This window comes from Delphinus delphis, chromosome 1, assembly GCF_949987515.2.
Source record: "Delphinus delphis chromosome 1, mDelDel1.2, whole genome shotgun sequence".
Lineage (NCBI taxonomy): Eukaryota > Metazoa > Chordata > Mammalia > Artiodactyla > Delphinidae > Delphinus > Delphinus delphis.
In genome coordinates, this window is record NC_082683.1 from 35,253,971 (window position 1) to 35,280,900 (window position 26,930).

Here is a 26,930-nt window from a genome sequence, read left to right on the forward strand (position 1 = left end):
AGAGCAGATGCATTAGGAGAACACAGAGAGGTCCACGGTGGAGAGGTCTGAGGAGACCCAACAGTTATCTCATCTTGAGGTCACCTGAGCAGGTGGTGCAGTGAGGGACGGGACGAGGCCCAGCAGGTGATGGTGTGAACAGGTGACCCAGTGGCCTGCAGATGGGGATTCGACAAGGAGGTCAGGAGCTGGTCTGTGTGTGCTGACACTGAAGGGACTGAAGTAGCAAAGGCCACTGAGAGGTCCACTAAGCTGCAAACGGGCAAGGTCGTTGGATTGGGCAAAAGGGAGGTGAATAGTCATCATGTCAAGAGCAATTTCAGAGGGGTGTTGGTCCCGAACGCTGTGTCATAGTGGACTGAGTGTGTACAGGAGACGGGAGGGGGGAGGCTCCCTGTGTCAACAGCTCTTGGGTTTGCTGTGAAGGAGAACAGAGAAACGCTCCATCTCTCCCACTCTGGACAGGCCGGTGGGGTCCAGGGAGGGGACTTTTTAGGGTGGGAGAGACTTGAGAATGACTGCAAGTCGATGGGAATGGTACAGTAAAGAGGAGGCAGGTGGGGTCAGCCCCTGCCATGACAGGGCACATCTCAGGAGGGAGAGAGAGAGGAAGGAGTAGATGGGGTGGATTTGTGGATTTGATAGTGGGGGATGGAGATGTCCTCCCCGTTAGCCTCTGTTTTCTCAGAGAAGCTTGAGGGGAAGTCATCAGCAGAGTGTTCTATTGAGACATTAACTCCTATCTCATTCACACACCCCGCCCCCCACATAGTGACTCACCAGGAAGGAGTGAAAGGCATTAGCATTCTAGGGTCTGGGCCTTTTTCCTCCCACTCCACACCTGAGATGGTACACAGACTGTTGTGCAGTGCTGGCATCTGAGTTCTTTCTGACGGACTGAGAGGGAGAACATCACCGCGTCTTAGGGAGTTGATTCTCCATCATGGAAGAGACGGGCGGGAGGACGGGCATTCCCTGTCCCACCCTGGCATGCACCCCTCTCCCCCCAGGAAAATGGCTGTGTGTGACTGCAAATGCCAAGGTCTAAGGGCTGCAACTTTGAGGGTCTGCGGGAGAGACCCCCATAGAGCCAGGGATGGGGGAGTGGCCCTGAAGGTGGGGGACAAATAGTGGGAGGCCCACAGCAGGGACGACTAACGTCTGCAATGGCAGCGCCGGCCTGAAATAGACCTCAGCCTTTCTCTGCAAAGAGGAGCACAGACTGAGCATATTTGGGGCTGTGCAAGCCCCCGGCATTCTTGGACCATTGGAGGGGAGGTGAAGGAGAGCTGTGAGTGATATGGAATTCTCACAGATCTGCTGGGCAGGGACTCAAGCTGAATTTAATTTGATTGAGACCAACTAAGAGATGACTAAGGGTTGTATTTACGTCATGAGTTTGAGCAGTGTCCAGTGGGCCTGGGACCTGGACACAGGGTAAACAGTGAGTGGGAGCTGACATCTGGCTCTCCCCTCACCCTGCCCCCTGGGGCTGGAGCCCGACAGACACAGATCTACCATGTGGTAGCACTCGGCCTTCACAGATGAGCACAAGGCCGTCCCTCCCCACCAGGCCCAGGAGCAGAGCAGCGGGTCGAGTCCACATGGACCCCGAGCTCAGAGTTTGGCCGTCTGGACAGAGCCGTGGCTCCTCTCTTTCCACGGCTCTCAGGCATTCACAGGCCCAGCCACCCGAGGCTCTTGTCTCTGTGGCCCCAGGGCCTGGGCCTCTGGTCCCTTTACTTCGGCCTTGTGTCCAGTTCCAGGCGCTGGGCGTGCTGAGATCTGGGCACGCCCCACCTCAGCAAACACCTGACCACACGTGGTACTGAAAGGTGGGCGAGCAGGGGGTTAGAGACCAATGGCTTGAGATTCGGAGAACCCTCTGTCCCTGTGAGGGTTGAAGCAGGAGGCTGGTTGGCCCAGCAGTGAGTGGGTCTGCTGACTTCAGCCATCGGAGCGCAAGGCCCCTGGCCCACGGGCCTTCCAAGTATTTAGGTCACAGATTAGGCAGTGCTGGACAGAGGGAACTAGGCTGCCAGAGCTGCAGACCCACTGAGGCCCAGGCTGCAGGCACACAGGTCAGCAAACACCACAAGCCCCTCTCAGGGCATGCCAGGCCAATAGAAGCCCCAGGTGTGGACGAGCTCTGAGGCTTGGTCAGGGAGCTTTCCCCACCTGGTCACTTATGTCTGATGGTCCCTGAGCACAGAAGAGGAAAAGCTATCTTTTTATTCCTTTAACAAATATGTACTGAGCGCCTTTTGTGTATCAGGGCCCAGTACTGGCCCTGGGATATGGCAGTGGACAAGGCAGGCTCATCCCTCCTGCCCTGCCCTCAAGGGACCCACAACCTATAAGGTGTGGGGCCGGGGGGGGACAGACACAGATACTGATGGTGGTGACACCCAGTGTTTAGAGTTTGGGCAGGCAAGCCCTCAACTCAGCCAGGGGTTAGAGGTGGCTCCCTGGAGGAAGTGATGGTTCTAAATAGGTACCATTGGTTCCAGGGTACTGACGCTACTCAACACAGAGTAAGTCTTAAGGGGCGTTTTTTATGACTTATGTGTGAGAGACTTTATGACCAACTTGATTTTGTGTGAACCAAAACCCAAAAGTCAGAAGCTCTCTGTCTCTGTCTCTCTCCCATCTCTTCCCCTCCCCCACTCTTTCTCTCTCCATCCCCGACTCCTGCCCATCTCCCTCTGGGATGATCTCTAGTCCCTTTTTACATTTCAAGATTTGCAGGCTGCATTAGATGAGGGTGCAGGAGGGAAGATGCCCTGTTTCTGGCCCAGTGACTGAGTGAATGAGGTGTTGCTGCCTGAGATGGGACTGCTGGAGGCCAGCAGATCTGGGGCAGGAGAGAGGGTGAATTCAGTTTACCTGACGAACATCCGGGGAGTGATCTAGAGAAGACTCTTGGATATATGGATCCTGAGCTCAGAAGAAAGGCCCACACTGGAGACAGAGATTTGGAAGTCATCAGCATTTGGTTGTTGGTGGTAGAGATGGTCTAAGGGACAGGAGGCAGAGGGGAAGAAGGGATGGCCTAGGATAGACCTCGGGAGGAGCAGGAGATGGTTAAAGAGATTGAGAAACAGTAGCCAGGGAGGAGAGTGTAGGCCATTGAAGCCAAGAGGAACTGTTTTCACGAGTCAGCAATGAGCAGGTATCACTGGCCAAAAAGCATACTTTAAAATTTAGAAGAATCCCACCCCCCGAAAGCCTAACCCACTCCAATACTGAAAAACAGGCCAAAACGTCTAAAGATGCACGAAATTTGCAATGCCTCCCCCACAGTACACCAAAATTACCAATGGATAAAAAAACCACGGACTAGGAATGTTCATTTTTGATCCGTTTGTCATCCGGAATCCGGATCTAATTGTTTGCCCAGAATCACTGGAGCCAGTCCCATCCCCTTCTCACGCACCAGGGGGCGCACACGCACCGTTTCTAAATCCAAGTCCAGGGCAAATGCAGGCAGTGAATTAGGTGATAACCAGAACTTGACCCCTCAGCCCAGATCCCTAGACCCGCATCTCTCCCCCTGCCCTGCACATTACACTATGATCCCCAAGTCCAGATGCCTCAACAATTCCCAAACTTTCTCACCTAACCTCCAGACTCACAGTGGTATCACAGAGACTCCATAGATCAGAGATCCCATAGGGGTCCTCATCTTACCTAGAGCAGTAGGGGTAGGCACCCCGTCTTTCATGAGGTGGGCAGGCAGGAGACAGCTGGTGTGGCACAGACTGGACGATACGTCTGGGGCCGGAGGCTTTGGTGCCAAGGTGTGGCTCTTGGTTTGGAGCTTACCAAGTTCCTGAGTTAGGACTTGGAATAAATCTTCAGGTAAGTTATTGGTTTAGCCCAGAAATTTATAGGGTCAGCATCTGAGTTTGATATGAGGAGTCAGAAACTCAATACTGAGGTTTATATCAGGCTTGGGGGATATTATCAAGTCCTGAACTCAGGGGCCAACTCACAACATGACTCAGGTTCACAGTTGGAATTGGTGTAGATATTGAGGTGTTGGCCAGGCTCTGGGGTTGACATCGGGTCAGAGAAGTAGAGAGTGAGTATGGGGATTGAGCGGATTTGTGTGGAGTTTCTGCAAAGCCAGTCTCATAAATCTTGGGTTCCAAGATTACCATTAGAGGTGAGTCAATGTAGGGTCTTAAATGGGCCCCCATATGGATGAGGTTTGAGGTCAGTATTCGTATTAGGGTCCTTTTCTGGTGACTCAATCCCAGTTCAGAAAGGGTGTTGGTGTTGACCTGGGATTAGGACTGCAGTATTAGAGGTTTCTGTAAGGCTTGGGGTTCAGAAAAGAGTGCTGGGGTCCATAAGAAGGGAGCCATTGGACTTTAGGTTTCATACAGGGATCAGGGATCAGCGTTGGTACTGGGGTCCATTTAAGGACCAGGGTTGGTGATGGGGTCACTATCAAGTAGAGGTGATAAAGGGGTTTAGAGTCAGAATTGGTATTTGAGGTCAATATAGGGGTTCGGATTGAAATTATTACTTGAGCCAATTTCGGGGCACATTTAGGGGTTTGGACTTACTATTGAGTTTGGGGGTGGGTCTGGTCTCGGTATCAGGTTCACATCGAGGGAATGGGGTCCTAGAGTAGTATCAGGTTCATATTTGGATTGAGAGCCTCTAATTGGATCCGGACTTCGTATGGGAGTTTGGGTCTGTCCATGCTCATTTTGGGGTTCCGGCTCGGTACTGGAGCCCGCGTCGGTTTAGGCTCGGGGTTGGGCTGAGGCCTCGTCGGGCCTACGCGTCTCAGCAGCTCTACGAGCGAGAGTGCACGAGGGGAGGGGCGGCGCCGGGGACGCGCACGGCAGGGGCAGGGGCGCGGGCGCGGGCGCGCGGCTGGAGCTGGCGCGGGAGCGACGGGAGCGGTGGCGGCGGCGGCAGAGGCGGCGGCTCCGGCTCCGGCTCCGGCTCCAGCTCGGGTGGCTGTGGCGGGAGTGGGATTCGGTGGCGGTGGCGGCGGCGGCGGCAGAAGAGGAGCAGGAGCAGCGGCCCCAGCGGCTTGGGGGGGACATGCGGACCGACGGCCCCTGGATAGGCGGTGAGTGACCCCCGGGCCCCTTTCCAGTTCCCTCCGCATCCGTCCTTTCCCACTCCCCCGCCCTCTCTCCGCGTCCGCCGAGCGGAGCTGGGGGCGGTCCCGGGGGGCTGGGGGGTGCCGATTAGGCCGGGCCGCGCCCCCACCTGCCGCGCCCGCAGCCTCGGCTAAGCCCCCCCGCCCCAAGCCCGGCGGCTCCTCCCCGCGTTACCCCGCGGCAGACGCGCCCCCCCACCCCGCCGCCGGCTGGCTAGCTCCCCGCCGCCCCTCGCCGCCTTTCCCTTCCTCCCCCTTTCCCCCTCCCTCCCGCCGCACCTGAGCCGCAGCCCGCGCCCCCCCACCCAGCGCAAAGTTTCCCTTTTGCATCCGTGCTTCCCTTCCTGGGTCCCGCCTCGTCTCCCCCTACTACCAGCGCAGACGCTCTCCGGGGGCGGCCCTCGACCTCCCTCAGCCACCCCAGCTCCGGGCGGGTCCAGGCCGCGCCCCCGCCTCACAGGCGCCCCCTCCCAGTCGGCAGGGGATCCGCAGCCGCCGCGCCCCCGTCTCGCTCGCGGCTCGGGCGCACGTGCGGTCCCGGGGTGCGCGGGGCGTGAGTTTGGAATCCCCCACCCCGCGGGGTCGCCGGCGCGGGCTGGGGAGGGAGGGGCCGGGCCGGGCTGTTCCCGCCCCCACCCGGGTGCCACGACCCGAAGGCCCTGGAGCGATCTGTCCCGTGAGGACGTGTCCACTCGGACCCGCTCCGGAAAGTTCACTCAGTCGCCGCCCCGCGTCCCGTCCCGTGCTTGTGTGTGCCGCGGTCCTCATCGCTGGCCCACGATCCTGTCTCAGCTTCTTTCTCCGTTTCCCTCCGTGTGTCGGTGCCTCTCTGTGCCCTTCCACGTCTCTGTATCTCTGTCTCCCTGTGTCACGGCCTCCCAGTCTTATCCCCACCCCACCCCCTCCCCCGCCCCAGTAATCCCGGAGTCTCTCAGCTGGCTGCGACTCTCTCGGGGTCTCCCTGTTCTTGCTCCCTGGGTCTCTGTGTTCTTTCTCCCGGCTCTCTGTGCTCTTTGCCAGGTCTCTGTGTTCTCTCCCCGGGTCTCTCTGTGCTCTCCCCGGGTGTCTTTTCTCTCTTCCCAGGTCTCTCTGTGCTCCCTCCCCCATCCCTGGGTCTCCCTTCCCGGGTTTCTGTCGTGTCTCTCGCTGGTCTCTTGGTGTCTCTGTCTCCCACTGACTGGAGTCTCTGCCGCCCCTCTGCTGGCTGGCCTCCTCACCGTTTCTCTGGAATGCTGCCCCTCTGGTTCTTCCACCCCAGGGTGGGGGAGGGGCTAGTTTTTCTTCCGTTTTCAACATCCCCCCCCTCACCCCCAGTGCAGGGCCCCGAGTTGGAGCAGGTTGGTGGGTGGGAGCCTGGTACCTGTCTGAGCTGTGAAAAGGAAGGGAGGCTGCTGGCAGGAGGGGAGGGAGGAGGTGGTCCTCTGGATTCCCCTGGGGGCTGCGGGGCAGGCCTGGGAGGCTGGACTGCTGCGTGCTGGTGATGAAGGCTCCACTTCGGCTCCTGAGCAGATGGGGGCAGGGATCCAGAGTGACCTGGTGCGGGATCTGGCCAGAGAATCTCGAGAAGTGCGTTGGGGTGTGAGGCCTGGAGAAGGATCAACGGCTGATGCTTCCAGGGGGATCCTCAATGGTGAGGGATCCCCTGAGAAGGAAGGAGATCTGCTGAGGGATCCTTTGAGAGGCATGAGGGATCCATTGGGATCCAGAGCAGGGTTCTGTCAGAAAACCTCAGGAAATTCTATGCTTGGCTCCTTATCAGCGCCTGCTTCAGGAAGCAGGAAAATCCCCGTTTTTCACTGATTATATGAATGAGCCCAGGGCTTCAACAAGGAGCCGGTGTACCTCCCCAGGCGTAGCCCCCCACCTCCGCAGCCCCAGGCCCAGGCCACACACTCACAGCCCTCTCATTTCCACACTCAGCTCACCCTCCCACCCCTCACCCCCACTCCACATCCACTTGTCTCCTGAGTGCCCTCACACTTGCACACTTGGGCCTGCGTGGCAGCCAGAGCTCAGAAATCTGCTGTGCTTGCACACCCATGTACCGGTCTGTGTGCTTGCTTGTGCTCTCACTGCACCCCTATGCACAGTCCAGGGAGGGTGTGTGCACACTTGCAGTCTCATGCATTCTTTTCTTTTTTTTTAATACGTTTATTTATTTATTTATTTATTTTTGGCTGCGTTGGGTCTTCGTTGCTGTGCGCGGGCTTTCTCTAGTTGTGGCGAGTGGGGGGCTCCTCTTCGTTGCGGTGCGTGGGCTTCTCCTTGTGGTGACTCCTCTTGTTGTGGAGCACGGGTTCTAGGCGCACGGGCTTCAGTAGCTGTGGCGCACGGGCTCAATAGTTGTGGCGCACGGGCTTAGTTGCTCCACGGCATGTGGGATCGTACCGGACCAGGGCTCAAACTCATGTCCCCTGCATTGGCAGGCGGATTCTTAACCACTGTGCCACCAGGGAATCGTGTGCACACACTTTCTCGCACATTTTTGCTTGCTCAGAGACATTTGAAATGTCTCTGTAGTTCTGTTTTCTTTTCCATTTGCTCTTCCTCTTCCCTCTTTTATTTCCTTTAACAAGGAAATCGTTTTCATACAATTCCTTCCTCCCTCCTTCCGCCTGCAGCTCCTGGCCTCCCCTCTTGTCAACCTTGTGCATTTAGTGAGGGTGGGTGTGGTGTACAGGGCTTCTAGGAGAGGAGGCTGGATTTGGGTGCTGGTGAACCGGTTGGGGCGGTGGGGGGGGCGGTTCCTGTAAGAGTAGACTCGCTACTTTTCTTGGGAATTGTTACTGATGGGTAGCAAAATGCTGGCCTTGGCTCTCTGCGCTCCCTCCACTCTTTCTCCCATCAGTCCTAACTGTAGGAGTCCAGTACTGAGGGCCCTTAGTCAGAGGGAGATGGGACCCAGCCCTCTTCCTACAGAGGCTGTGACACATACTACAGCCCCTTCATTTTCCAGTTTGAGAACTTGAGGAGATCCCTTCCTCCCTGAGTCTCAGTTTCACCCCCTGTAAAATGGGAGAGGTCATCCAACCTTGGCCAGTTCCAAGGCTGTCGTGAGAATCTAAGGGGACTGTGTGGCAGTGTGTCAGCAGCAGTAGCGGTCGCTTCCCATGTGACTGACACTGCCGTGTTCTTGGGCCAAGCTTGCAGCCAGGGCCCTGCCCTTGAGGAGCTTATGGTCCCGGAGGGAACAGATTGCATCATGGGAAGGCAGAGCAATTCAGTAACCTCTTATTGATTGCCGAGTGTGTGCCAGACTTTGGGCTAGGCACTTTCAGCCAGGCTGCCATGCTTCCTGTGGAACTAACAACTCTGTAAAAGAGGCAGCCCACCCCTTAGGAGCCGCTGAGGTTGAGCTCAGCAACAGCTCACCTAAAGCAGCCGCAATTTTGAGCTGAGGTTACAAGATGGGGGGAGTTCACCACGAGGCAGGGGAGAGTTCAGAGGTCAAGGAGAGATAAGTCTCAAAGAAGACCAAGAAAACAGGCTATCTGAATTGCGTTTTGAGGGATGAATAAGAGTTTTCCAATTGAAGAAAGGGCACTCTAGGCAGAAAAGAAAACAATATGACTAAACACTCAGAGATCTTATCACTAGTGGTGTGTTCAGAGATACGGCAAATCACAGAGGATCTCTATTGACCTGTTAAGTTACTGTAACTTTACTGTGAGAACACAAAAGGGAGATATCAAAGAATTAAAGCTTGAGGGTGTGTGTGTGTGTGGTGTGGTGTGGAATGTGCTATGATCAGATTCATGCTTCTGGAAGAGGATTCTGTGGCTACGGGAAGTAAATGGAGACAGGATACCCAGTGAGGAGAAGGGTACAAGTAAGTCAGGTGAGAGAGAATTGTGGCTTGGTAGCATGGAGCCACTTAGAAGGCACATTTATTAGGGCAGGATGATTTATTGGATGTGGGGGTGAGGAAGAGGAAGGGGTCCAGGTTCCTGGGAGTGAGTGGGTCAGGCCTTCACTGAGCTGGGGACTTGAGGATGAGAGGTAGATTTGGGGCACAGATAATGAGCTCAGGGCTGGACATGTTGTTTTTGAGATGCTTGGAGCATTTGAGGGTCGGGTGAGGGACTTATAGGAGGTGGTTGTGTGTGAGGATCTGGAGTTGGGGAGAGAGGTCTGCGCCAGAGGAAGGATGGAGAGTTATACGAGAGGGTGTAGAGCTGTGTTCAAGAGAAGACAACCTCAGTGGTGAGGAGCGCAGACTCTAGTTTCAGACCGCTGGGTTCAACTCCGCTTAATAGCAGCGTGACCTTGAGCCGCAGACTCTAGTTTCAAACCGCTGGGTTCAACTCCGCTTAATAGCAGCGTGACCTTGAGCAAGTGGCGTAACATCTCTAAATCAGTTTTCCCACTTGTCAGATGGGTATAACAAACTTCATGTCTCACAGGGTTGTTGTGAGGATTGAAGTTAATGTGCAGAAAGTTCTTAGAATAGGGCCTGGCATCTAATAAGCACTGCCATCTCAGCGTTAGCAGTTGTTATTGTAATAATCCTCAAAGGGCGAGGTGCAAACCATCCCCATCAGAATCTCAGTGGGAGCGGCTTTAAAAACTAGACATTGTTAAGGTTTGGGCACCTGCTCACCTAAAGTAGCTGCAATTCTGAGCTTAGGGTAGCTGGCTAACCTAACCCAAGTGCCCAGCCCTCAGCGCTCATGTCATCGCTGGGACTGTGTGTGTTGCTCAGGTGTATTTGACCTTCAGGTGGGCTGGTGTGAGAAGACTAGAGGATGAAGCCCTGGGGAAGAGACCCCACATTGGGAGTGGGTGGAAGGGGATTCTGAGAAGGAGCAGCTTTGGTGTGTTGGGTTCCCTGTCCCCCCTACCCACCCTGGGCCCTGGGCCCTCTAGTGGGGTGTCTGCCTCTGAGGTCCGGATGCACCCAGACTCTGTGTCCACAACCTCCAGGTCTGAGAACGATGGTTTGGGCTCCTCGGCAGTGTTTTAGCTGTTTCTGGGGACTGTTGCGGTGCAGCTACCGGGGCTGCCTGGGGGCTGCTCTAGAGGGGCGTCCGTGCTCCTCTAGATTTCAACTTACTCCTCGTCCCGCTGTCAGGCCAGGTTCCAGGCTTGGCAAATGACGGAGAGCCCTGCCAGGGGCCAGCTTCGGCTGGGTGCCAAGGCCTGCGTACCTGATCGTGGTCATGGCTGCCAACCTCACCCCTTATGAGGCCTTTGTGGGTGCCAAGCAGTGAGTCCTAACTTGGGTCCGGTACCGGTCAGGCCGTTCCTGAGTAGCTTTCTAGTTGGTCTCCTGGGCACACCCGGCAGCCCTGATTGTTGCTGTGTCTGGGGTGCTTCTGGGAGCTGCTGCTGGTGACTCTGACAGGTGGTTCTGATTGCCCTTCTGGGTCATTTGGGACACTGGTGGTTCCAGGTGCTGATCTGGCTCTTCTAGAATCCTCTTTGTGCTGTAGGGTCTTTCCAGGTGCAGGGTTCTGTGCCTGTTCTGTCTGTTCCCTGACCCACCTCCAGGCCATCTGGGGCACATTCCTCTATCCAGGTGTGGTTTCTGCTCAGCTTGGGTCCAGGTGCCAAGCCCAGTGCTCCTGGTGTGGCCTCAGGCGCGGCAGGAGGGCAACTGGCTTGGGGGACCCTCCCCCTTCTCTACCTCAGACTCTGCCCCTCTGCCCCAGGGTCCCTGAGCAACGGTGGAGCTGACAGCCCCACATCTGGCCCTGTGAGGCCCCGGCAGGCGTCGCTGGACAAACGGGCCTTTGAGTTTGGGACACGGAAGCTGGTTTGTCTGGCCAGACCCGCCTGGCAGCCTGTGTGCTGGGAGCGGGGAGGCCACAGGGAACTTTGCGGAGAAGCTGGGGGGCTGGGAGACGGAAGCCTGCGGCCATCCTGAGGCCTGGGTTGTGAGCTGTGGGGGGAGGGGTGATGGAGGCCGGGGAGGGTGTGGGCTGCAGGGTCAGCGCGGGTGGTCGTGGGTTGGCCAGGCCTGTCCTGGCCATGCTCAGGCACGAGGAACTCCCCTGTGTTGCAGACGCGGCCGGTCTCAAGCGAGGCTGGTTCCCAGGTGCCAAGTGAGAGGGTGTGGGCGTGTCCGACCCCTGCCCCCACTCAGGACGGGGCCCACGCTGGTGGGAGCTCAGTAATTGTCCTGGAAGGAAGGCGCCGGGCTCTGTCGCCCTGTGTGTGCCAGCGGAGGAGGCGTCCAGTGGCACACCTTCATTTTAAAAATTATAGAGCAGGGCTTCCCTGGTGGCGCAGTGGTTGGGAGTCCGCCTGCCAATGCAGGCGACACAGGTTCATGCCCCGGTCCGGGAAGATCCCACATGGCGCGGAGCGGCTGGGCCCGTGAGCCATGGCTGCTGAGCCTGTGCGTCCGGAGCCTGTGCTCTGCAATGGGAGAGGCCACAACAGTGAGAGGCCCGTGTACCGCAAAAAAATTAAAAAATTAAAAAAATTAAAAATAAATAAATAAATAAAAATTATAGAGCAGCAGAGAGGCAAAAATAAATATTGCTTCTGAAGCTTCTTTGAAGGCTGCACGGGTGCTGGCACGGCCCTCCCAGGCTGGGCTGTTTTCTGCGAGCTCATTCGCGCGTTCATCTGCTCAGTCAGCATATCTTGAGGGAGCACCTACTATGTGCCGGCTCTCTGCTGGGTGCTGGGGACACGGAGGTGAGCCGGCACGCACTGAGCTTATGGTTGTGACTCAGCGGCCACTCGGCAGTTGTGTAAATAAATAAATCATATCAATCATGTCGTGGTCACCACTCCAAGGCAAGGTCCAGGCGTGTAGTCCAGGACATCCTGGAAAATGCTGTTGGCTCTGAGATCCGAGGGGTCACTGGCTAGAAGAGGTGAGGAGTGCGGTCCAGGCAGTGGCATAGGGCCCGGGCAAGGCTGAGAGACTGCAGGAGGATGGCACATTTGAGGACCAGAAGAGGAAGTTTTCGGGCGGGCTGGCTGGCTGGCTGGCTGGCTGGCTGGCAAGAGGGAGCGTGGCCAGATTGGGCTACAGAGGTGGGCGGCGCCGACTGCCGTGCTGGAGGGTGGTGCTGAGGAGTTTGGACACAAGTTTTTCTGCTGAGGTCAGGGACTTGGTCTGTGTTGTTCACGGCTATATGCAGGGTGCCTGGCAGAAAGCCTGGCACGTAGTAGGTGCTCAGGAATATGGAAGAAGTGAGTAAATGAAGTGAAGAGATGGGCATTTTTCTAAATGGGGCTCGTCCTGCAGGAACAGTTCCATAACCTGCTTTTTCTTCCCCCTTCGTAAACAGCAAATTTTGAATGTCTTTCTGTGTCAATACCTGCTCTGCTGTAATGAAATTCTTAACGTTTCCTTATCCTTTTCTCTCTTTCCAGGAAGGAGCAGAGGCCCCAGTGCCCTGCCCTCAGTGCTGGTTGTCCAAGAGTGACGGGCGTGAGCAGTCAGAGTCCTGGTGAGTGTCCCCCCGGTTGTGGCCAGGCAGGGGTGCCGAGGGCCAGGCCAAGAAGCTTGGATTTTTTTTTAAATTTATTTTATTTAATTTATTTATTTTTGGCTGCGTTGGGTCTTCGTTGCTGTGCGCAAGCTTTTATCTGGTTGCCGCGTCTTTGTTGCGGTGCGCAGGCTTCTCATTGCAGTGGCTTCTCCTATTGAGGAGCACGGGCTCTAGGCGTGCAAGCTTCAGTAGTTGTGCAGCGCGCAGGCTTTAATTGTGTGGCACGCAGGCTTAGTTGTTCCGTGGCATGTGGGATCTTCCCAGACCAGTGCTCGATCCCGTGTCCCGTGCAGTGGCAGGCGGATTCTTAACCACTGCACCACCAGGGAAGCCCGAAGCTTGGATTTTGACTTAGGCCGGTGGAGAGCTGTGGAAGGGTTGTCACTAGGGGCGTGAATGATCCAGTGTGCGTGTGGCAGAGAGGTGATGGAGGCCTGGACCAGGAAGGCGGTGATGGAGGTGGAGAGAAGGGATTTGAGTGTTATTTAGGGAAACCAAGTAGACAGGACACGGTGAAGGGTTGAATGTGGGGCATGAGGGAGGGGAGGTGTTGAGGATGGCTCCTGGGTTTCTGGCCAGAGTGGGTGACGGAGGTGAGTGGGGAATGATATACAGCTCGTCAGCTGCAGTAGGTGTGAAATAGGCTTCCGGGTAACATTCTAGGACTTACACCAGGATCTCTATGCTTCCCATTCACCGTGTTTCTGTAGAAAAGACTGTTCCGAACTGTAGGTTGTGGTAGAAAGAGCAAGGTACTCACAGGATCTGGGCCCATCCTTCTTCGTCTCTTTGAGGTCCACTTCTTTCTTTCTGCTAGAAGCACAGACGTGTGGGTTGGAGTTACAGGGAATGAGGTTGGGGAGTTAGGTTGGAGTCAGAGTGTGCTGGGCCTTGGTTGTCAGGCTAAATAAAGACTGTAGCCTCTCCTGAGGGTGGTATGAAGGCACTGAGGGTTCGTAAGCAGAGAAGCAACATCCACACATTCATCTACCCGTTGCCCATTCGCTTGTTCATTCATGAAACATTATCTGCATGTCTCCTGGGGGATAAAGAAGCCAACAGAGCTGCGGGCCTTGATCAGATCTGCATTTTTGTAAGCTGAAAGGGGGCCTTGGTTTGTTTGCAGGATGGGCTGGAAGGGAGTGACCAGGGGCAGGAAGCCCACCGAAGACATGGGCGCTGATGACGTCTTCCTAACACGGCAGTGGTTGGGGTGGAGCCAGGGCAGATTCAAACGTATTGACCAGTGATATATGTGGGATGAGGAAAAGGGAGAATTTGCGGAGGCCTGGCTGGCTTGGGTGGGTGATCATGGCGGTGCTTGTCACGGAGATGGGGACCTGGAGGAGGAGTGGGATTGGGGAGGTTGTGTTCTGGTTGGGCCATCCTCTGTAAGCTCCTTGAAGACAGAGCCCATGACTGTCTTGTTCATCACCCTGCCTTCTGGTTCAGGGCCCAGTAGGGCCCACTGGACAGTTCTGCATGATGGCTGGCGAAGAGGGCTGTGGAAGAGATGGGTCTGGTCTGGGCGTGGAAGGGAAATGAGCATGTATTGGGTATCTACTGGGGGCCAGACCCCGTGCGTGGTGAGGTGAGCTATGGGGCTATGGAGAAGGTGCGGCAGGAAGGCTGGGTCACAGGTTGGAAAGGTCAGATGGGGAGGGTGGGTGTGGAGATACCTTTCACCTGGCTATCCTCAGATGATGAGTTTGACCTTCCTGGGAGCCCAGTCTCACCATAAAAGGTGCCTGAAATTGGAGCCCTCTGTCCTCTGGGGAGGCCACTTGTTGATGGCCTGTTGAAGGGGTAGGGGTGGGGTGTGCTGTACGGCCCGGCTCTGGAGGCAAGACTGACTTGGAGGGAGAGGGGAAGGTGCTGTGAGATCCCGAGGCCTAGGTACAGCTAATATATGTCAAGCCTACCTGGGGTATTGGGGCCCAGGGTACCCATAGGGACTGAGTTCTGGGGCAGGGACCAGGGCAGCAGGCCTTAGGTGACATGGGCAAAGGATCTTGCCGTCTGCATCAGGGTTCCTCAACCTCAGTATTGTTGACATTTTGGACCAGATGACCCTTTGTTGTAGGGCCTGGCCCGTTACTGTAGGATGTCTAGCATCATCTCTTGCTTCTTCCTACAGTGCCAGTAGCACCTCCTCCCCCATCCCCGTCGGACAATCACAAATGTCTCCAGACATCGCCTACTGTCCCATAGCAGGGCAAAATCACCCTGGGTTGAGAAGCACTGTTCTACACCACTTCTTGCTGCCTTCACTGTGCTATACAAACCTGGGAAACTGGGGAGGGCCACGCAGGGAAGGTTCACAGTGATAGGCCACGGGAGCTGAGTTCTGGTGGGTGAGTAGGTGGCTGAGGCCAGGACAAGGCATTCTTTACAATGGAGAGAAGAGTGGGTGCAGAGGCCTAGACGCAGCCACGTTGGTGAACATTAACCCAAGGGAGGCTCCGCTCTCCAGAGGAAGGAGGCTGGACGGCTGGTGGCTTAGGGGTTTTAGCTGTAGGAAGGTGCCTCTGCTGGCTCCCTTGGTCTTCCGCCCCCAGAGCTAAGCCTCTGCTGGAGCTTGTGCCCCACCCCCAAGACTCTGGGATGCTCTTCCTAAGCTCCTCGTCCTCTTGCAGGGGAGACCGAAGAGCTGAGGGTTGCCAGAGGGTAAGTAAGTTCCCAGCTTCGAGAAGGAGGGAGGGTGGGCAGATCCTGGCCGTGCTCACAGTCTCTGGCCAACTGGCTGGAGGAGCAAAGGCAGCCTGCCGCAGCCTCCCTTCCCGGAGCTGGGGTCACGGCTGAGACTGATTTATTCCCGTCGTAATCTGGTGGTTGGTTTGGTGAGAGTTGGAAACATGTTGGTTTTCCCTTCCCAAGTGTAACAAGGCCTGTTTCCGCTTCCCCGGCCACTGCTGCAGTGCCACGTGGTGAAGTGTCCGGGACGTGACAAAAGGGTTAGCTGCCCACCGGTTAGAAGATGAACAGCTCGGGGCTCTGCCTGCTCTCACGCTCCTCTGCCCCAAGCGCTGGCCTCTCCCCTTAGCCGGCCGCTCCTTGGGGCCCTGGATACCCCTCCTTCTGCTGATGCCCATTTTGGGGCCCCAGCCTCCTGAGAGCCAGGGTCCTGGCCTGGGGAGGAAGCAGGGAGGAGGCTGTAGGAACAGGTGGTATTTGGAGACTAATTAATATTTGTGAGTAATAACACGTGCCCAAGGGAAACAAATCAATTTGTGTTTTCATATTCATGAGGCGGCCTCGGAATGATCCCAGATGTTCTCCAGCCAGGGAACCACCCCCGCATGTTTGGCGTCACATGGTCTCTCCTGGGGGGCCCCCCGCTGAGGCTGGCAGGGGTGGTTGGGTGGGCCGCATGGCGGTGACCTAGCCTCTGGGTAACAGGCCTTTCTGTGACGTTTGTATTCGAATCCTGTGGCTCGGTGTGGGGCCTGCTCCTTCCTTTTCCCTCAGAGCAGTGATTCCCAGGCTCTTCAGTTTCACAAACCAGTACAGTTTCCAAAAGTACTTGGGGGCCAGACATGGGGTTGGCAAAATTTTTTATCTTGCCAAGTAAGGACATCATAAAAAAAACAACTGGTATCTGCTATCACCATCACTTCCTACAAGAAAGGACATTTTAGCACCAAGGACGTAATTTCAGAATAAAGGACAGCTCTTCCCAAGAAAGGGCAGTCGGCAGCTTTACACTGATGTAGCAAAGAAAAAGGGTATGTTAAAACCATTCTGAGTGTAGAAAAATGACATTTGATGATATTGTACAATATTGTTCAGTATGGAATTGTTTTCCTGCCCAAGTGTGTCAGTTGGTAGAACCGATGGTCCGCGGTGCAATTCAGAGACGAGCTGAGTGTGCAAGTGCTCAGGCCGTATTTTCATCTCGGCCGTTGAGAGCCCAGACTCACCCAGCCGTGGGCGGAAGTGGACGCTCTGCTCTTAACGCCGTTGCACTGATTTCAGAAGGTTCTCAGCTACCCCAGCAAGGCTAGCGTCGGTCCACCCCCCTGCTCCCCTCCCGCCACCTCCCCACAGGTGACCCTGAGCACTCTGGGGTGGGGGCAGGGCCAGCGTCTAGACGGAGGCCAGACCCAGGAGCCAGGACTCCTCCTATGCGGGGCCCTGGAGCTGGGAGTGGCCTGCGCCGCCTGACACTGGGGCAGGCTGTGTGCCCAGAGTCTGGGGCGGAGGCAGCTTGCTCACACCAGGAGCTGGTGAGGGAGAGGCCCTGGCCCGGACAGCTCTGTGGTTGCCTGAGTAGTTCCCTGAGAACGTGTCCATGTCTGTGTGTCCCCGCGTCTCCCCGTCTCTCTGGGTGTCCTCGTGTCCGTAGACCGCTGGGAAGAGCTCTCTGGGAGGGAATGTCATTGTTTTCAACTTCTTCACCTCTGGCTGTCCTACTTTCTGCATCTGAACAGTATCCTAGGCACTCCAGACCCAGATACACAGGGGGACCCTGGGGTCCCCAAGTCACGGCCACTTGTTTTTGTTACAGTGGGGGTGGGGTTACCAGAGGCAAGCCCAGTTTCTCTGACACCCGTGGGCAGAATCTCATCCAACAGTGTACCACACGATGTCTGCTCTGGAATTAACACCCCCTTCATGGCTGTACTGGGGACTGACCCCCATGATGTGTATAACAGGGTTATTCCTCTATGATAACGTACCCCTATAACGTCCATCGGGCAGCTGCATCCCCATGATGTCTGTCTACACTCACATGATGTCTGGACAGGGCTGCTACACTTCCGTGATGCCTCTCCCTGGGAGCTGCGCTGCCATGATTACTGTACCAAGGCAGCTACGGGGAATTACGCCTCGATGATCATTGTACTGGGGAGTTTCACCCCATGATGATTCTGCTGTGCAGTTGTACCTCCATAATGTCTCTTCTCTGTAGCTTCATCCCCTTTACATCCATACCAGGGAGCTATGTCCCCCGTGGTGTGTGTTCCTGAGGGTTATGCCCCCATGTTGTCTGCCCTGGGAGGAGGGTTCACACCCTGACTGCTTGTACCTGGGAGTGAAACCTCTGTGAATACGGTATTGTTGCACCCTGTGATGTCTGCACTAGTCCCCTCTGCCTCTGTCCTTTGGTGTAACACACCGCTGATATGTGTACCAGGAGCTGCAGGATGGTTGTATCAAGGGGCCATACCCCCACGACACCCTGGCCAGGCAGTTCACCACCTGATGTCTGCTGGGAAGTTGAATTCTATTGTTGGTCGCACTGCTGCACGACAGTGCCATGATGACAAAGCCCAGACAGACAGGGCCTTAGTGATGCGTGTCCTCCAGCCCAAGTTGGCCGAATGGGGCATGGTGCTGGGGACTTCCTCTTTCCTGGTCTCGCCACACCGAGCGGAAGGCCAGGCCTGGTGTAACTAGGGCTGGATGCCCACCATGCTGCTTCAGTGGGCCTGCTTTTGTTGCTTAGCCTGTCTCAGACTTCCGGTGAGATCTTGGGACAAGGGACATCTCCCACCCTTTCCCCTTTGTGTTCAGCCCCTACCTCACTTCACAGTTGTACCTGCTTTGTCCCAGCACCTTTGCTCACCTCCTGCCCTCTGATCTTATGACCTTCGACTGTCCCAGTTGAGACGGATCTAATTTCCAGGGAGGAGCAGAGCCATCTTTGAGGCCAGCCTCTTCCTGTTCACCAGCCCTGTCACCTCCTTGCAAATATTCTTACCGTTGTGGGTTAGCTGGCACCTGGGTCGGATCCCCACCCTCCCACCAGAATCCGTAGGTACCACTGTGGGGCCCCCAGGTATGTTCACCGCCACTCACTCCCCTTCTGCGCCCTGTTGTGTCTCCAGAGCATTAATGAGGGGCTTTGTGCACCAGCCCCTGGCCCAGAGCAAGGTGTAAGCAGAGCTGGTGGGCACTGGCACAGATCCCCAGAAGCCCCCTGAAAGGGAGCCATGGGAGAGAGACCCTTGGGAGCTCGCCACCGGGGCTGGAGAGTGATAGCGGTGTATGTGTACCGTCTGGGGTGGCCATGCCTAGGGCTCCACACTGGTGCTGGGCGGAGTGGGCGGCGGGGGCACACCTGGCTGAGGAGCCCTGTAAGCAAAGGCCTGGGGGCATTCATGCAATCCCGAATGGTCTTCCCCATGCCCAGGTTCCTGACTCAGCCCGGATGGCAGTTGTGAGCAAGGGCACCCCACCCCTTGATATGCTCTGGGCCACTGGGGCAAGGGCCAAGGAGGTGTGAGGTCGACTCTTAGGGTCCAGCACCCCCAGTCCTGGCCACTAGGGCCTCCCTGTGGTTTCCCTAGTGGCCAGGACTGGGAAGGTGCCATGGGAATTGGGTAGGATGAGGGTAACCAGGCGGGGCGGGTGCACCTTGTCCAGAGCATGTCCTGGCGAGCCCGGACGGGTTGTGGCTTTGGCTCCAAGCCTCTGATACCTAGATCTTGTCTGCCACGACCAAGGCTGTGCTCTGAGGCTTGTGCCCAGCCTGCGGGCTCTGCTGGGGAGAGGAGGGGCAACAGGAGACCCCAGGGACTCTGGAGTCCCTGGCCTCTGTGGGTCTGCTGACTACTCCGTCTCGGTCTTGCTTTGTTTGGTCTCTGTCTCCACCTGTGTGTCTCTGTGTCCCTCCTGTTGAACTAGGCTCTGGGTGGTCAACGACGATGAGTGGTGGTCTTGGTGGTGAGTGGGGGCCAGGAGGTGGCATGTGGGCAATAAGATATTGGTGGGTACCAGCTAATTGGCTCTGCCGTTCTCTCTGTCACAGGTTGATTGTCCTGGACTGTAGCTGGTTGTGGCGCTGGAGCCCTGGATGGCCCCTGAGCCAGCCTCAGGGAGGACGATGGTGCCCCTCGTGCCCGCACTCGTGATGCTTGGTTTGGTGGCCGGTGCCCATGGCGACAGTAAGTCTGACCTCTCAAGGCATGGGATCTCCCAGATGGAAAGGTGCATTCCTCCCAGCAGGACTCTGGAAGGGGGGACGAGGCCTGCCACTAGGAGAGACAGGATGGCTAGATACACCTCCAGACCTTCTGTCCTAGAGAGACCCCCCACTTGGAGACCACCCCCCTCCAAGTGATACTCCAGCCCCGTTCTTCCTCGGAGCATCCTGTGGGATCTCGCATGTCCCTTAAGGTGCTCCAGGGTGGGGGGTGTCTGAGTGGGACCCTGTTTATGGGGTGGAGGTGAGACATGTCCAGGATTCGTGTGGTCATTAGTGATGTGCTCAGGCGTGTACTGTATCCGCTGCTGTGGACCTGTGCAGAAGGCACAGTGTGGGCCATGTCGGTGTTGGTGTGGGAATAGGGGGCTGCACACAGGAACACGTATGGACATGTGATGCCAGAGGTGTCCACAGGTCCAGGGAAAGATGGGAAGGTGAGCCACCAGAGCCCTTCCCCTGGGCCAGAGCTGTGTGTAGACACTGAGCACTTCCTTCCCTCCCCACTTCAAGGCAGAGAGGCATCCCCCTCCCCCAGCCCTCAGCCCTGAGAATGGGGGAAGATTGCACTTGGCCACAGGAAGCTGGGCTCCAGCGCCCCTCTCTGTGTATGGGGGGAGATGGGATTGTCCCCTGCCCAGATCCAACTACGAACTTTGGTCCGTTTCCTGCCGCCCTTCCCCCTGCTTGGCACTACAAGACTGGCCGCAGCCCGCCCCGTTGCCATGGTTACCACTGCTTGGTTACCGGTGGGAGGCGGGGCACAGGGCAGATTTAGCCAATCTGCACACTGAGGGGGAGGGTCGAGGTCGGAGCCAAGGTCCCTGGGGAACAGAGCTGTTCCCATCCTGTCCGGAGCCCAGAGGTGACAAAGGGCCAACCTGGGGGTCAGCGCAGGGGTCAGCAGGCCATAGGGTTCCCCCACCCCGCTCTCCCTGTGTCTGGGAGCAGAGCTCTCTTCTTGCCCCACCCAAACCCTTTCTCCTAATGGCTCATTAATTATTCAGGACCAGATCCTGGAGGGGGTGGGACTGGAGCACCCCGCCCTTTGTCCTCCAGGTTGGGTGGGGCCAGTAGAGCGAGGAGAAGGAGAGGGCATTCCTCCTGGGGCGCAGGGTGAGGGGTAATGGGAGCCTTGAGGTGCGGGTGATGAGAGGGCTGGGCTAGCAGAAACAGGGAAGATTAGGGGGTGCGGGTGATCTCCAGCTCGGTTGGGGCTGCTGGGAGAGAGCTTGAGCCTGCAGGGCCAGGCTGGGGTAGAAGTCACTGGGTAGGTGACAATAGCAAGGAGGCGAAGGCTTGTGAGAGCCAGCCCTCGGACACTGAAGTCCTGGCCTTGCTCCCCCACCCTCACTCTGGACGCTCTTAGGCCCTTCAAATGGGAGCTTGAGAGCAGAGGGAGGACCACCCGGCTGGGCTTTTGGAGACAATACATCCTGGGAGCATAACTGTCTTCCCTCCTACTCAGACCTAACATGCTGGAACCTGTACCCTCACCCTCATCCTCCCAGACGTACCCGTCTTTCTGTGTTCTCTCTCCTGGTGAATGGCTTTCCCACCCACCCAGCCACCCAAGTCAGAAACCTGGGCCTCCTCCCAGCCTCCTCGCTCTCTCATACCCACATCTAATCCATCACCAAGTGCCGCTGTTTCTCCCTTCTGAATATCTTTGGAATGCATCCACCTGTCTCTGCTGCCCTCACCCAAGCCGTGCTCGGCTCTTGCCGGGGCTTTTGCTGCAGCAGCCTCCTAGTGGCTTCCCTGTCTCCAGCCTCTGTCCTCACCATCCAGTCTCCGTTCCATGGTAGGAGTCATGTTGCAAAATGAAAGCCTGATCATGTCGCCCCTCATTTTAAAATCCCTCGCTCTCTTCCCCTGTCGCCTTTCGGATCAAGCCTTGGGGTCCAGGCCCTGCATCTTTAAGCCTCTGCCAACCTCATCCTTCACCTGCCCCACCCCACGCCCCCGCCGTGCTGACTTCTCGGTTGCTCCCGTGCTCCCAGGCCTCTGTTCCTTCTGTTTCCTCTGATAGGAACCCTCTTCCCCATCCCCTTCACCTGATGAGTTCCCACTCACCTGGAACCATCACCTCCTCTAGGAGCCTGGGTCATGTGCTGCTCCCCTGGGCACCTGTGACTGCTTCAGGTCTGTCTGTCCCATTGGACTGTGAGTCCTGAGCGGTCAGACCATTGTCCAGTTCAGGGCCTGGAGTGTGGTAGATGAGTGAGTGTGGGGGTGGAGTCTGGCCTGAACCCCTAGTAGGACTCAGGGGGCAGGGCGGAACAATTTTTAGAGCAGAGGCCAAGAGCCTCCGTGCTGGTCCCTTAAGGACCAAAGACCAGGAACTTGAAGGTAGGAACCAGCTGGAGATGCCGAACTAGGTGAGTTGGGCTCTGCTCCCAGGCAGAGAGCCACGGGAGAGGGGCATGGGCTGGGGGCTGTGATGACCTGACCCCAGGAGCACTGCACATACGTTTGGATCTGTCCCCCGCGTCATGGCCAGGCTTGGGCTGGGCCTGCGAGACTGCTCGCTGGGGCGAGTAGTCAACGTGGACAGAGCTGCTGCAAAAGGTAGGGCAGGCGCCCCAGAGAATTGACGACTGGAGCAGTGGAGCGCAGAGCGGACAAATGTGTTTCTATAGGCCTCTTAACGAGACAAATGAATGGGGGCCCTGGCCTCTGAGGGGAGTGCAGGGAAGGGGGGCGGAGAAGCAGCTGCCAGGGGTTAGCCCCGAGGCCCCGGCGTCAATGCCGAGTCAGCTCTGATGGGGACCTGGGCACGTGGGGCTCGGCGGCTCCCCCAGCTGGGGCTCGTGGCTTCTCACGAGGGAGGCTCGTGGGGCCAGGGGTGGTCCTGAGCAGGAAGAGGTTTCTGCTGATACGCTGTGTGCATGTCAGGTGCTCCGTGGGAAGAATCCACACAGGCCTGCCTTCGGAGCCCGCAGTGTGGGTTACTGCAGCGTCCACTGTGCTGGGGTGGTGCTGACACAGAGGTAGTGACCTAAGCATCGTTGCGGGGGGAGGTGTAGGGGACTTCCTAGAAAACAGGAGCCCTGAAGGTTGAGTGGGCGTTTGCTAATGGGGGCCATTGCCTGATGAGATGAGATTAGGGGGAAGAAGCAGGAACGGGCCTGGGCTTCTCCCTGGAGCCCATGGGAGGACCATGATGAGGACCATCTCCCTTTTGTCCCCACACAGCTTAGCACAGTCCAGTTACTTGGAGTCATAGGAGCCCAGAGCAGGATGCCTGATGGCTAGGAGTGTAGGTAGGGGCAGAGGCCTAAGTAGCTTGAGGGTGTATCTGTCGTATCACCGCCCCCACCCAGCCTGGGGAGCTGGAACATGGCAGGGTGCTGCACGCAGTTCTGCGGTGCCCTCCTCCTCATCCTTAGGGAGGCAGGACCTGGTGGCCCAGCTAGACTCTGCCCTCCATGGAACTTCCGGCAGGTTGCTTTCTCTCTCAGGGCCTGTTTTCCTATTGCACAATGAGGATAATCACTTCTACCTGGAAAGGTTAACTGAGGTCACATGTTCAAGGCACCTGGCACTTAGTATGTGCTCCCTCCATCCTAGGCCATGACCTGGGGCTCCCAGTGTGTCCCCTGGGAAACCAGGGTTGTCTCTGAGCGGGCTGCCCTCCCGGGGATGCCAGGAGTGGTCACAGCATTAATGAGTCCCCAGCTCATCAGACTTGTTCAGGGCCTGGGAAACCCGCCTCCCTCCCCTGCCTCACCACCCCTTGCTGCTGCGTGTATGTGTGCTGTGCGCTCTGCAGGGAAGGCACAAAGTAGGTGGCTCCGTTTGGCTGGACCCTGGGAGGTGTGGGGGGCCCCCCACCCCAACCCCCGCCCAGGCCAGCCCACTTGTTTCCTTTCTTAGGCCACTCGCTCCCACTTTGCATGGGCTCAGCTACCTGTGCGAGTCCAGGGCATGCCCCTGGGGGCTGCTGCCCAAAGACCTGTGCAGCCCACGACCTCCATGTGCTCGGGGAGGGGAGGTGGGCCCACATCCTGGTGGGGCAAAAAGCCCCTCCGGACATGTGGTCTTCAGAAGTTCTGTTCAGACCCTCCCCGAACACTAGCTCTGGGTCTGTACTGGGCGAATGGTCAAGTCACCTGATTTTGTCTGCCTGCCTGGGGACCTGACTGGTCACTGTGGCCCGCGGGCTGTGGGACGCAGAGCAGGCTCCCACAGGCTTGAGAATAGGGTGCACAAGAGGGGCAGGGCACGCACAAAGGCAAGGGGGTACCCACAGACCTGGGTGGGTGATGCAGCCACGGGGCCTGAGCTGTGTCCTGCACGGTGCTTGGCCTGTGGCAGGTGCTGGTTTTTTTTTGAAAAAGTCAAGAAAGCCTGGAGAAGTTAGCAGGAGTGAGCGTGGGGAAGGGAGCGGGGAGACAAATGTCAGCACAGGGTTTGTGCTCCCCAAAAGTCCGCCTGGTGAAGAGAGGCGAGGGCTTGGCAGGGCTGTGGGAAGAGAGGTGCCCACCCGTGGGGGTGAGTGGGCTGAGGGAAATGAGGGGCTGGTCTGTTGGAGGGGAGGTCCTGCCCCCTAGGCTGCCCCGGGCCCGTGTGCTGCCAGTCTTGCCAGAGCCTGGTGGGTGGGTGGGCTGGGCAGGGCTCTGGCCCCTCTCCAGCCTCCGGGGCGGGTGGTGGGGTCCACCTCCTTGATGGCCCCAGGCCTTGGGCGCCATCCAGCCTCTCCTGTACTCAGGCCTTCCCCTTCCTCTCTCTCTCCCTCCCCCCGCCCCGGCCCCCCCCACACCTGGCTGCCTCCCCAGCTTCTGGTTCTTTGTTTGGCGTGGAGGCCCTGCCCCCAGGCACACTCACCCGGCCATTCTGGTTCAGCAGGTTCCAGCCTCTGGTTTCTGCAGCTGACACGTTGAGGCAGGAGTTTCACCCAGGGCTTCTCTCCCCAGCGGGCAGCAGGGGCTCCCCAGTGTGGTGTGTGAGGGGCCGAGGTCTCCATCCTCTGCAGGCCTTCCTTTGTGGTCAGGTCACCTTCACTTGCCCGCCCCACCCCCCTGTACCAGGAATGGGGTCAGGCGCTGGGACGGGGGAGAAGCAAGGCAGGCGTGGTATCTGCCCTACTCAGGGTTATTGTTCTCTGTCGCGAAGCAGCCATGAATTAAATACTCCTCCAAGGTGTGGAGAAAGTAATAACCTCACACGTGTACGTAACAAACCATGAGCAGTGCTGTGAGAGAGGCGGCGGGAGTCTCCAGAGAGCCTGAAACCCGGAACTGAGCTCGTGGAGGTGGGGGCCACAGCAGGGGGACCAAGGAAGGTTTTCTGAGGAAATGATGTTTAAATTGAGATCAGAAAGGTGAATAGGAGGTAGTGGGTAAAGAGGTAGTCTAAGAGGTTTGTGGCAGAAGGAATGGCTTATGCAAAGGCCCTGAGGCGCAGGGGGCATTGTTTATCCAGTGGACGGGAAGGCAGGTGTGTGTGTGGGTGTGTGTGTGGGTGTGTGTGTGTGTGTGTGGGTGTGGGTGTGTGTGGGAGTTTAAATCTTGGGATTTAAATCTTGGGAGACCTTTGGAGGGTTTTGATCAGGGAAGAGGCTGCTGCTTCACTCTGGCTGCTGAATAGAGACTAGGGACGCAGCTGGTTAGGTTGGTGGAGTGTCCAGTCGAGAGAGGGTGATGGCAGTGCAGAAGGAGAGCAGGGAGCTGCTGTCTGGAGGTGTGGGGGAGGGGCGTGCAGTGTGCAGGGGGGTGGGCAGGAGACTCTTCCCCACCCCCAAGTCGGGCAGGGGCGTCCTATCTGAGAGGATCTCACTGAGAGGACAGGCTCTGCAGACAACTGCAGACTGGGAGAGTCCGGAACCTCCTTCAGAGGGCAGTCGGGGCAAGGGTGAGGCAAACTGAGGCTTCCTGAACCTTTGTGATGTCCCCATACCCCTCGGGTCCCCAGCAGGTTTGTGTGTTTCCCCAATAAGGCTGCCCTCACCCCCTCTGGGTATTCCAAGAGCAGTCAGGTAGGTCCCCGCGTCTCCTTCCTCCAGGGAGGCCCTGGGTGCTGTAAGATGTGCTTAGGATTTGGAATCCTGGATCAAACCCTAGCTCTACTCCAGATCAGTCTGTGATTTGTCTGTTGTTTAACCTTCTGGGCCTCCGTTTCCCCATCTGTAAAACGGGGGTGATAATTCTACTGATGCTAAGGAGGGTGATGGCTGCCCACAGGCAAGGTCCACCACGTGTCCAGCCTGTGCAAGCAGCCTGCAGACATCATCACATTTCGTCTGCACAGATCCCTATCACTAGCACCATTCTGCAGATGAGGCTCAGAGATGGTGAGTGACTTTCTTAATAATTACATAAAACGTCCAGAGCCCACTGAACCCTGGGCTGCTGGGTACGATGGGCCCCTCCCTGCTCCCTGCAAGGCTGAGCCCTCCCAGCTCTCTGTACCTGCAGCTGTCACTCCCGACCCTGGTGGTCCCCCAGACCCTTCCCTCTGCCCCATCTGCTGTCCCTCTTCTCTCCACTGGATCAGCACCTTCTCCCTCTGCTGGCTCCTTCCCATCAGCATTAAATAAATAAATAAATATTATCTTTCACATCTTAGGAAGAAGAGAAACAAGAATAGGAATTTCCTTGGTGGTCCAGTGATAAAGAATCCACCTTGCACTGCAGTGGATGCGGGTTCTATCCCTGGTCAGGGAACTAAGATTCCCACATGCCGTGGGGCAGCTACGCCCCCGTGACACAGTTACAGAGCTCGCGTGCCCTGGAGCCTGTGCGCCACAACTAGTGAGAGAAAACCCGCACGCCACAACCAGACAGAAGCCCCCACACACCACAACGAAGATCCCGCACGCCTCAACAAAGATCCCGTGTGCCGCAACTAAGACCCAACACAGCCAAAAATAAATTAAATAAATAATAAATAAATCTTAAAAAAAAAAAAAGAAACAAGAATGTAAAAACCTCCCTTCAACCCGTCCTCCAGGCGCCATCTTCTCTTTATCTTCCCCATCACAGCCAATCTTCTTCTTTTTTTTTTTTTTTTTGACTGTGTTGGGTCTTTGTTGCTGTGTGGGCTTTCTCTAGTTGCGGGCGAGCAGGGGCTACTCTTCATTGCAGTGCGCAGTGGGCTTCTCATTGCAGTGGCTTCTCTTGCTGTGGAGCACAGGCTCTAGGTGCACAGGCTCAGTAACTGTGGCTCGCGGGCTCTAGAGCACAGGCTCAGTAGTTGTGGCTCACGGGCTCTAGAGCACAGGCTCAGTAGTTGTGGCGCACGGGCTTAGTTGCTCCGCAGCATGTGGGGATCTTCCCGGACCAGGGATCGAATCTGTGTCCCCCTGCATTGGTAGGTGGGTTCTTAACCACTGCACCACCAGGGAAGTCCCCAATCTTCTTTAAGTAGTCACTGTACTCTGCTTTCCACTTCTTCGCCTCTTGCTCCTTGACCTCCTTTGGTC

At 57.0% G+C, this 26,930-nt stretch overlaps 1 protein-coding gene across 5 annotated transcripts in view; it reads left to right on the forward strand.

The window, feature by feature from the left end:
- Positions 1 to 26,930, forward strand: part of PTPRF (protein tyrosine phosphatase receptor type F) — a 183,784-nt gene that overhangs the window by 93,014 nt on the left and 63,840 nt on the right. For 4 of the 5 annotated variants that reach the window (XM_060020995.1, XM_060021022.1, XM_060021013.1 and 1 more), the window contains exons 1-3: positions 4,914 to 5,092; positions 12,458 to 12,534; positions 19,331 to 19,466. In XM_060020995.1, coding sequence (XP_059876978.1) covers positions 19,376 to 19,466 — 91 coding nt within the window. In that variant the 5' untranslated portion in view covers positions 4,914 to 5,092; positions 12,458 to 12,534; positions 19,331 to 19,375. Of the gene's footprint in view, positions 1 to 4,913; positions 5,093 to 12,457; positions 12,535 to 19,330; positions 19,467 to 26,930 lie in introns of those variants that run through there. The other variant, XM_060021003.1, reaches the window with a different exon arrangement.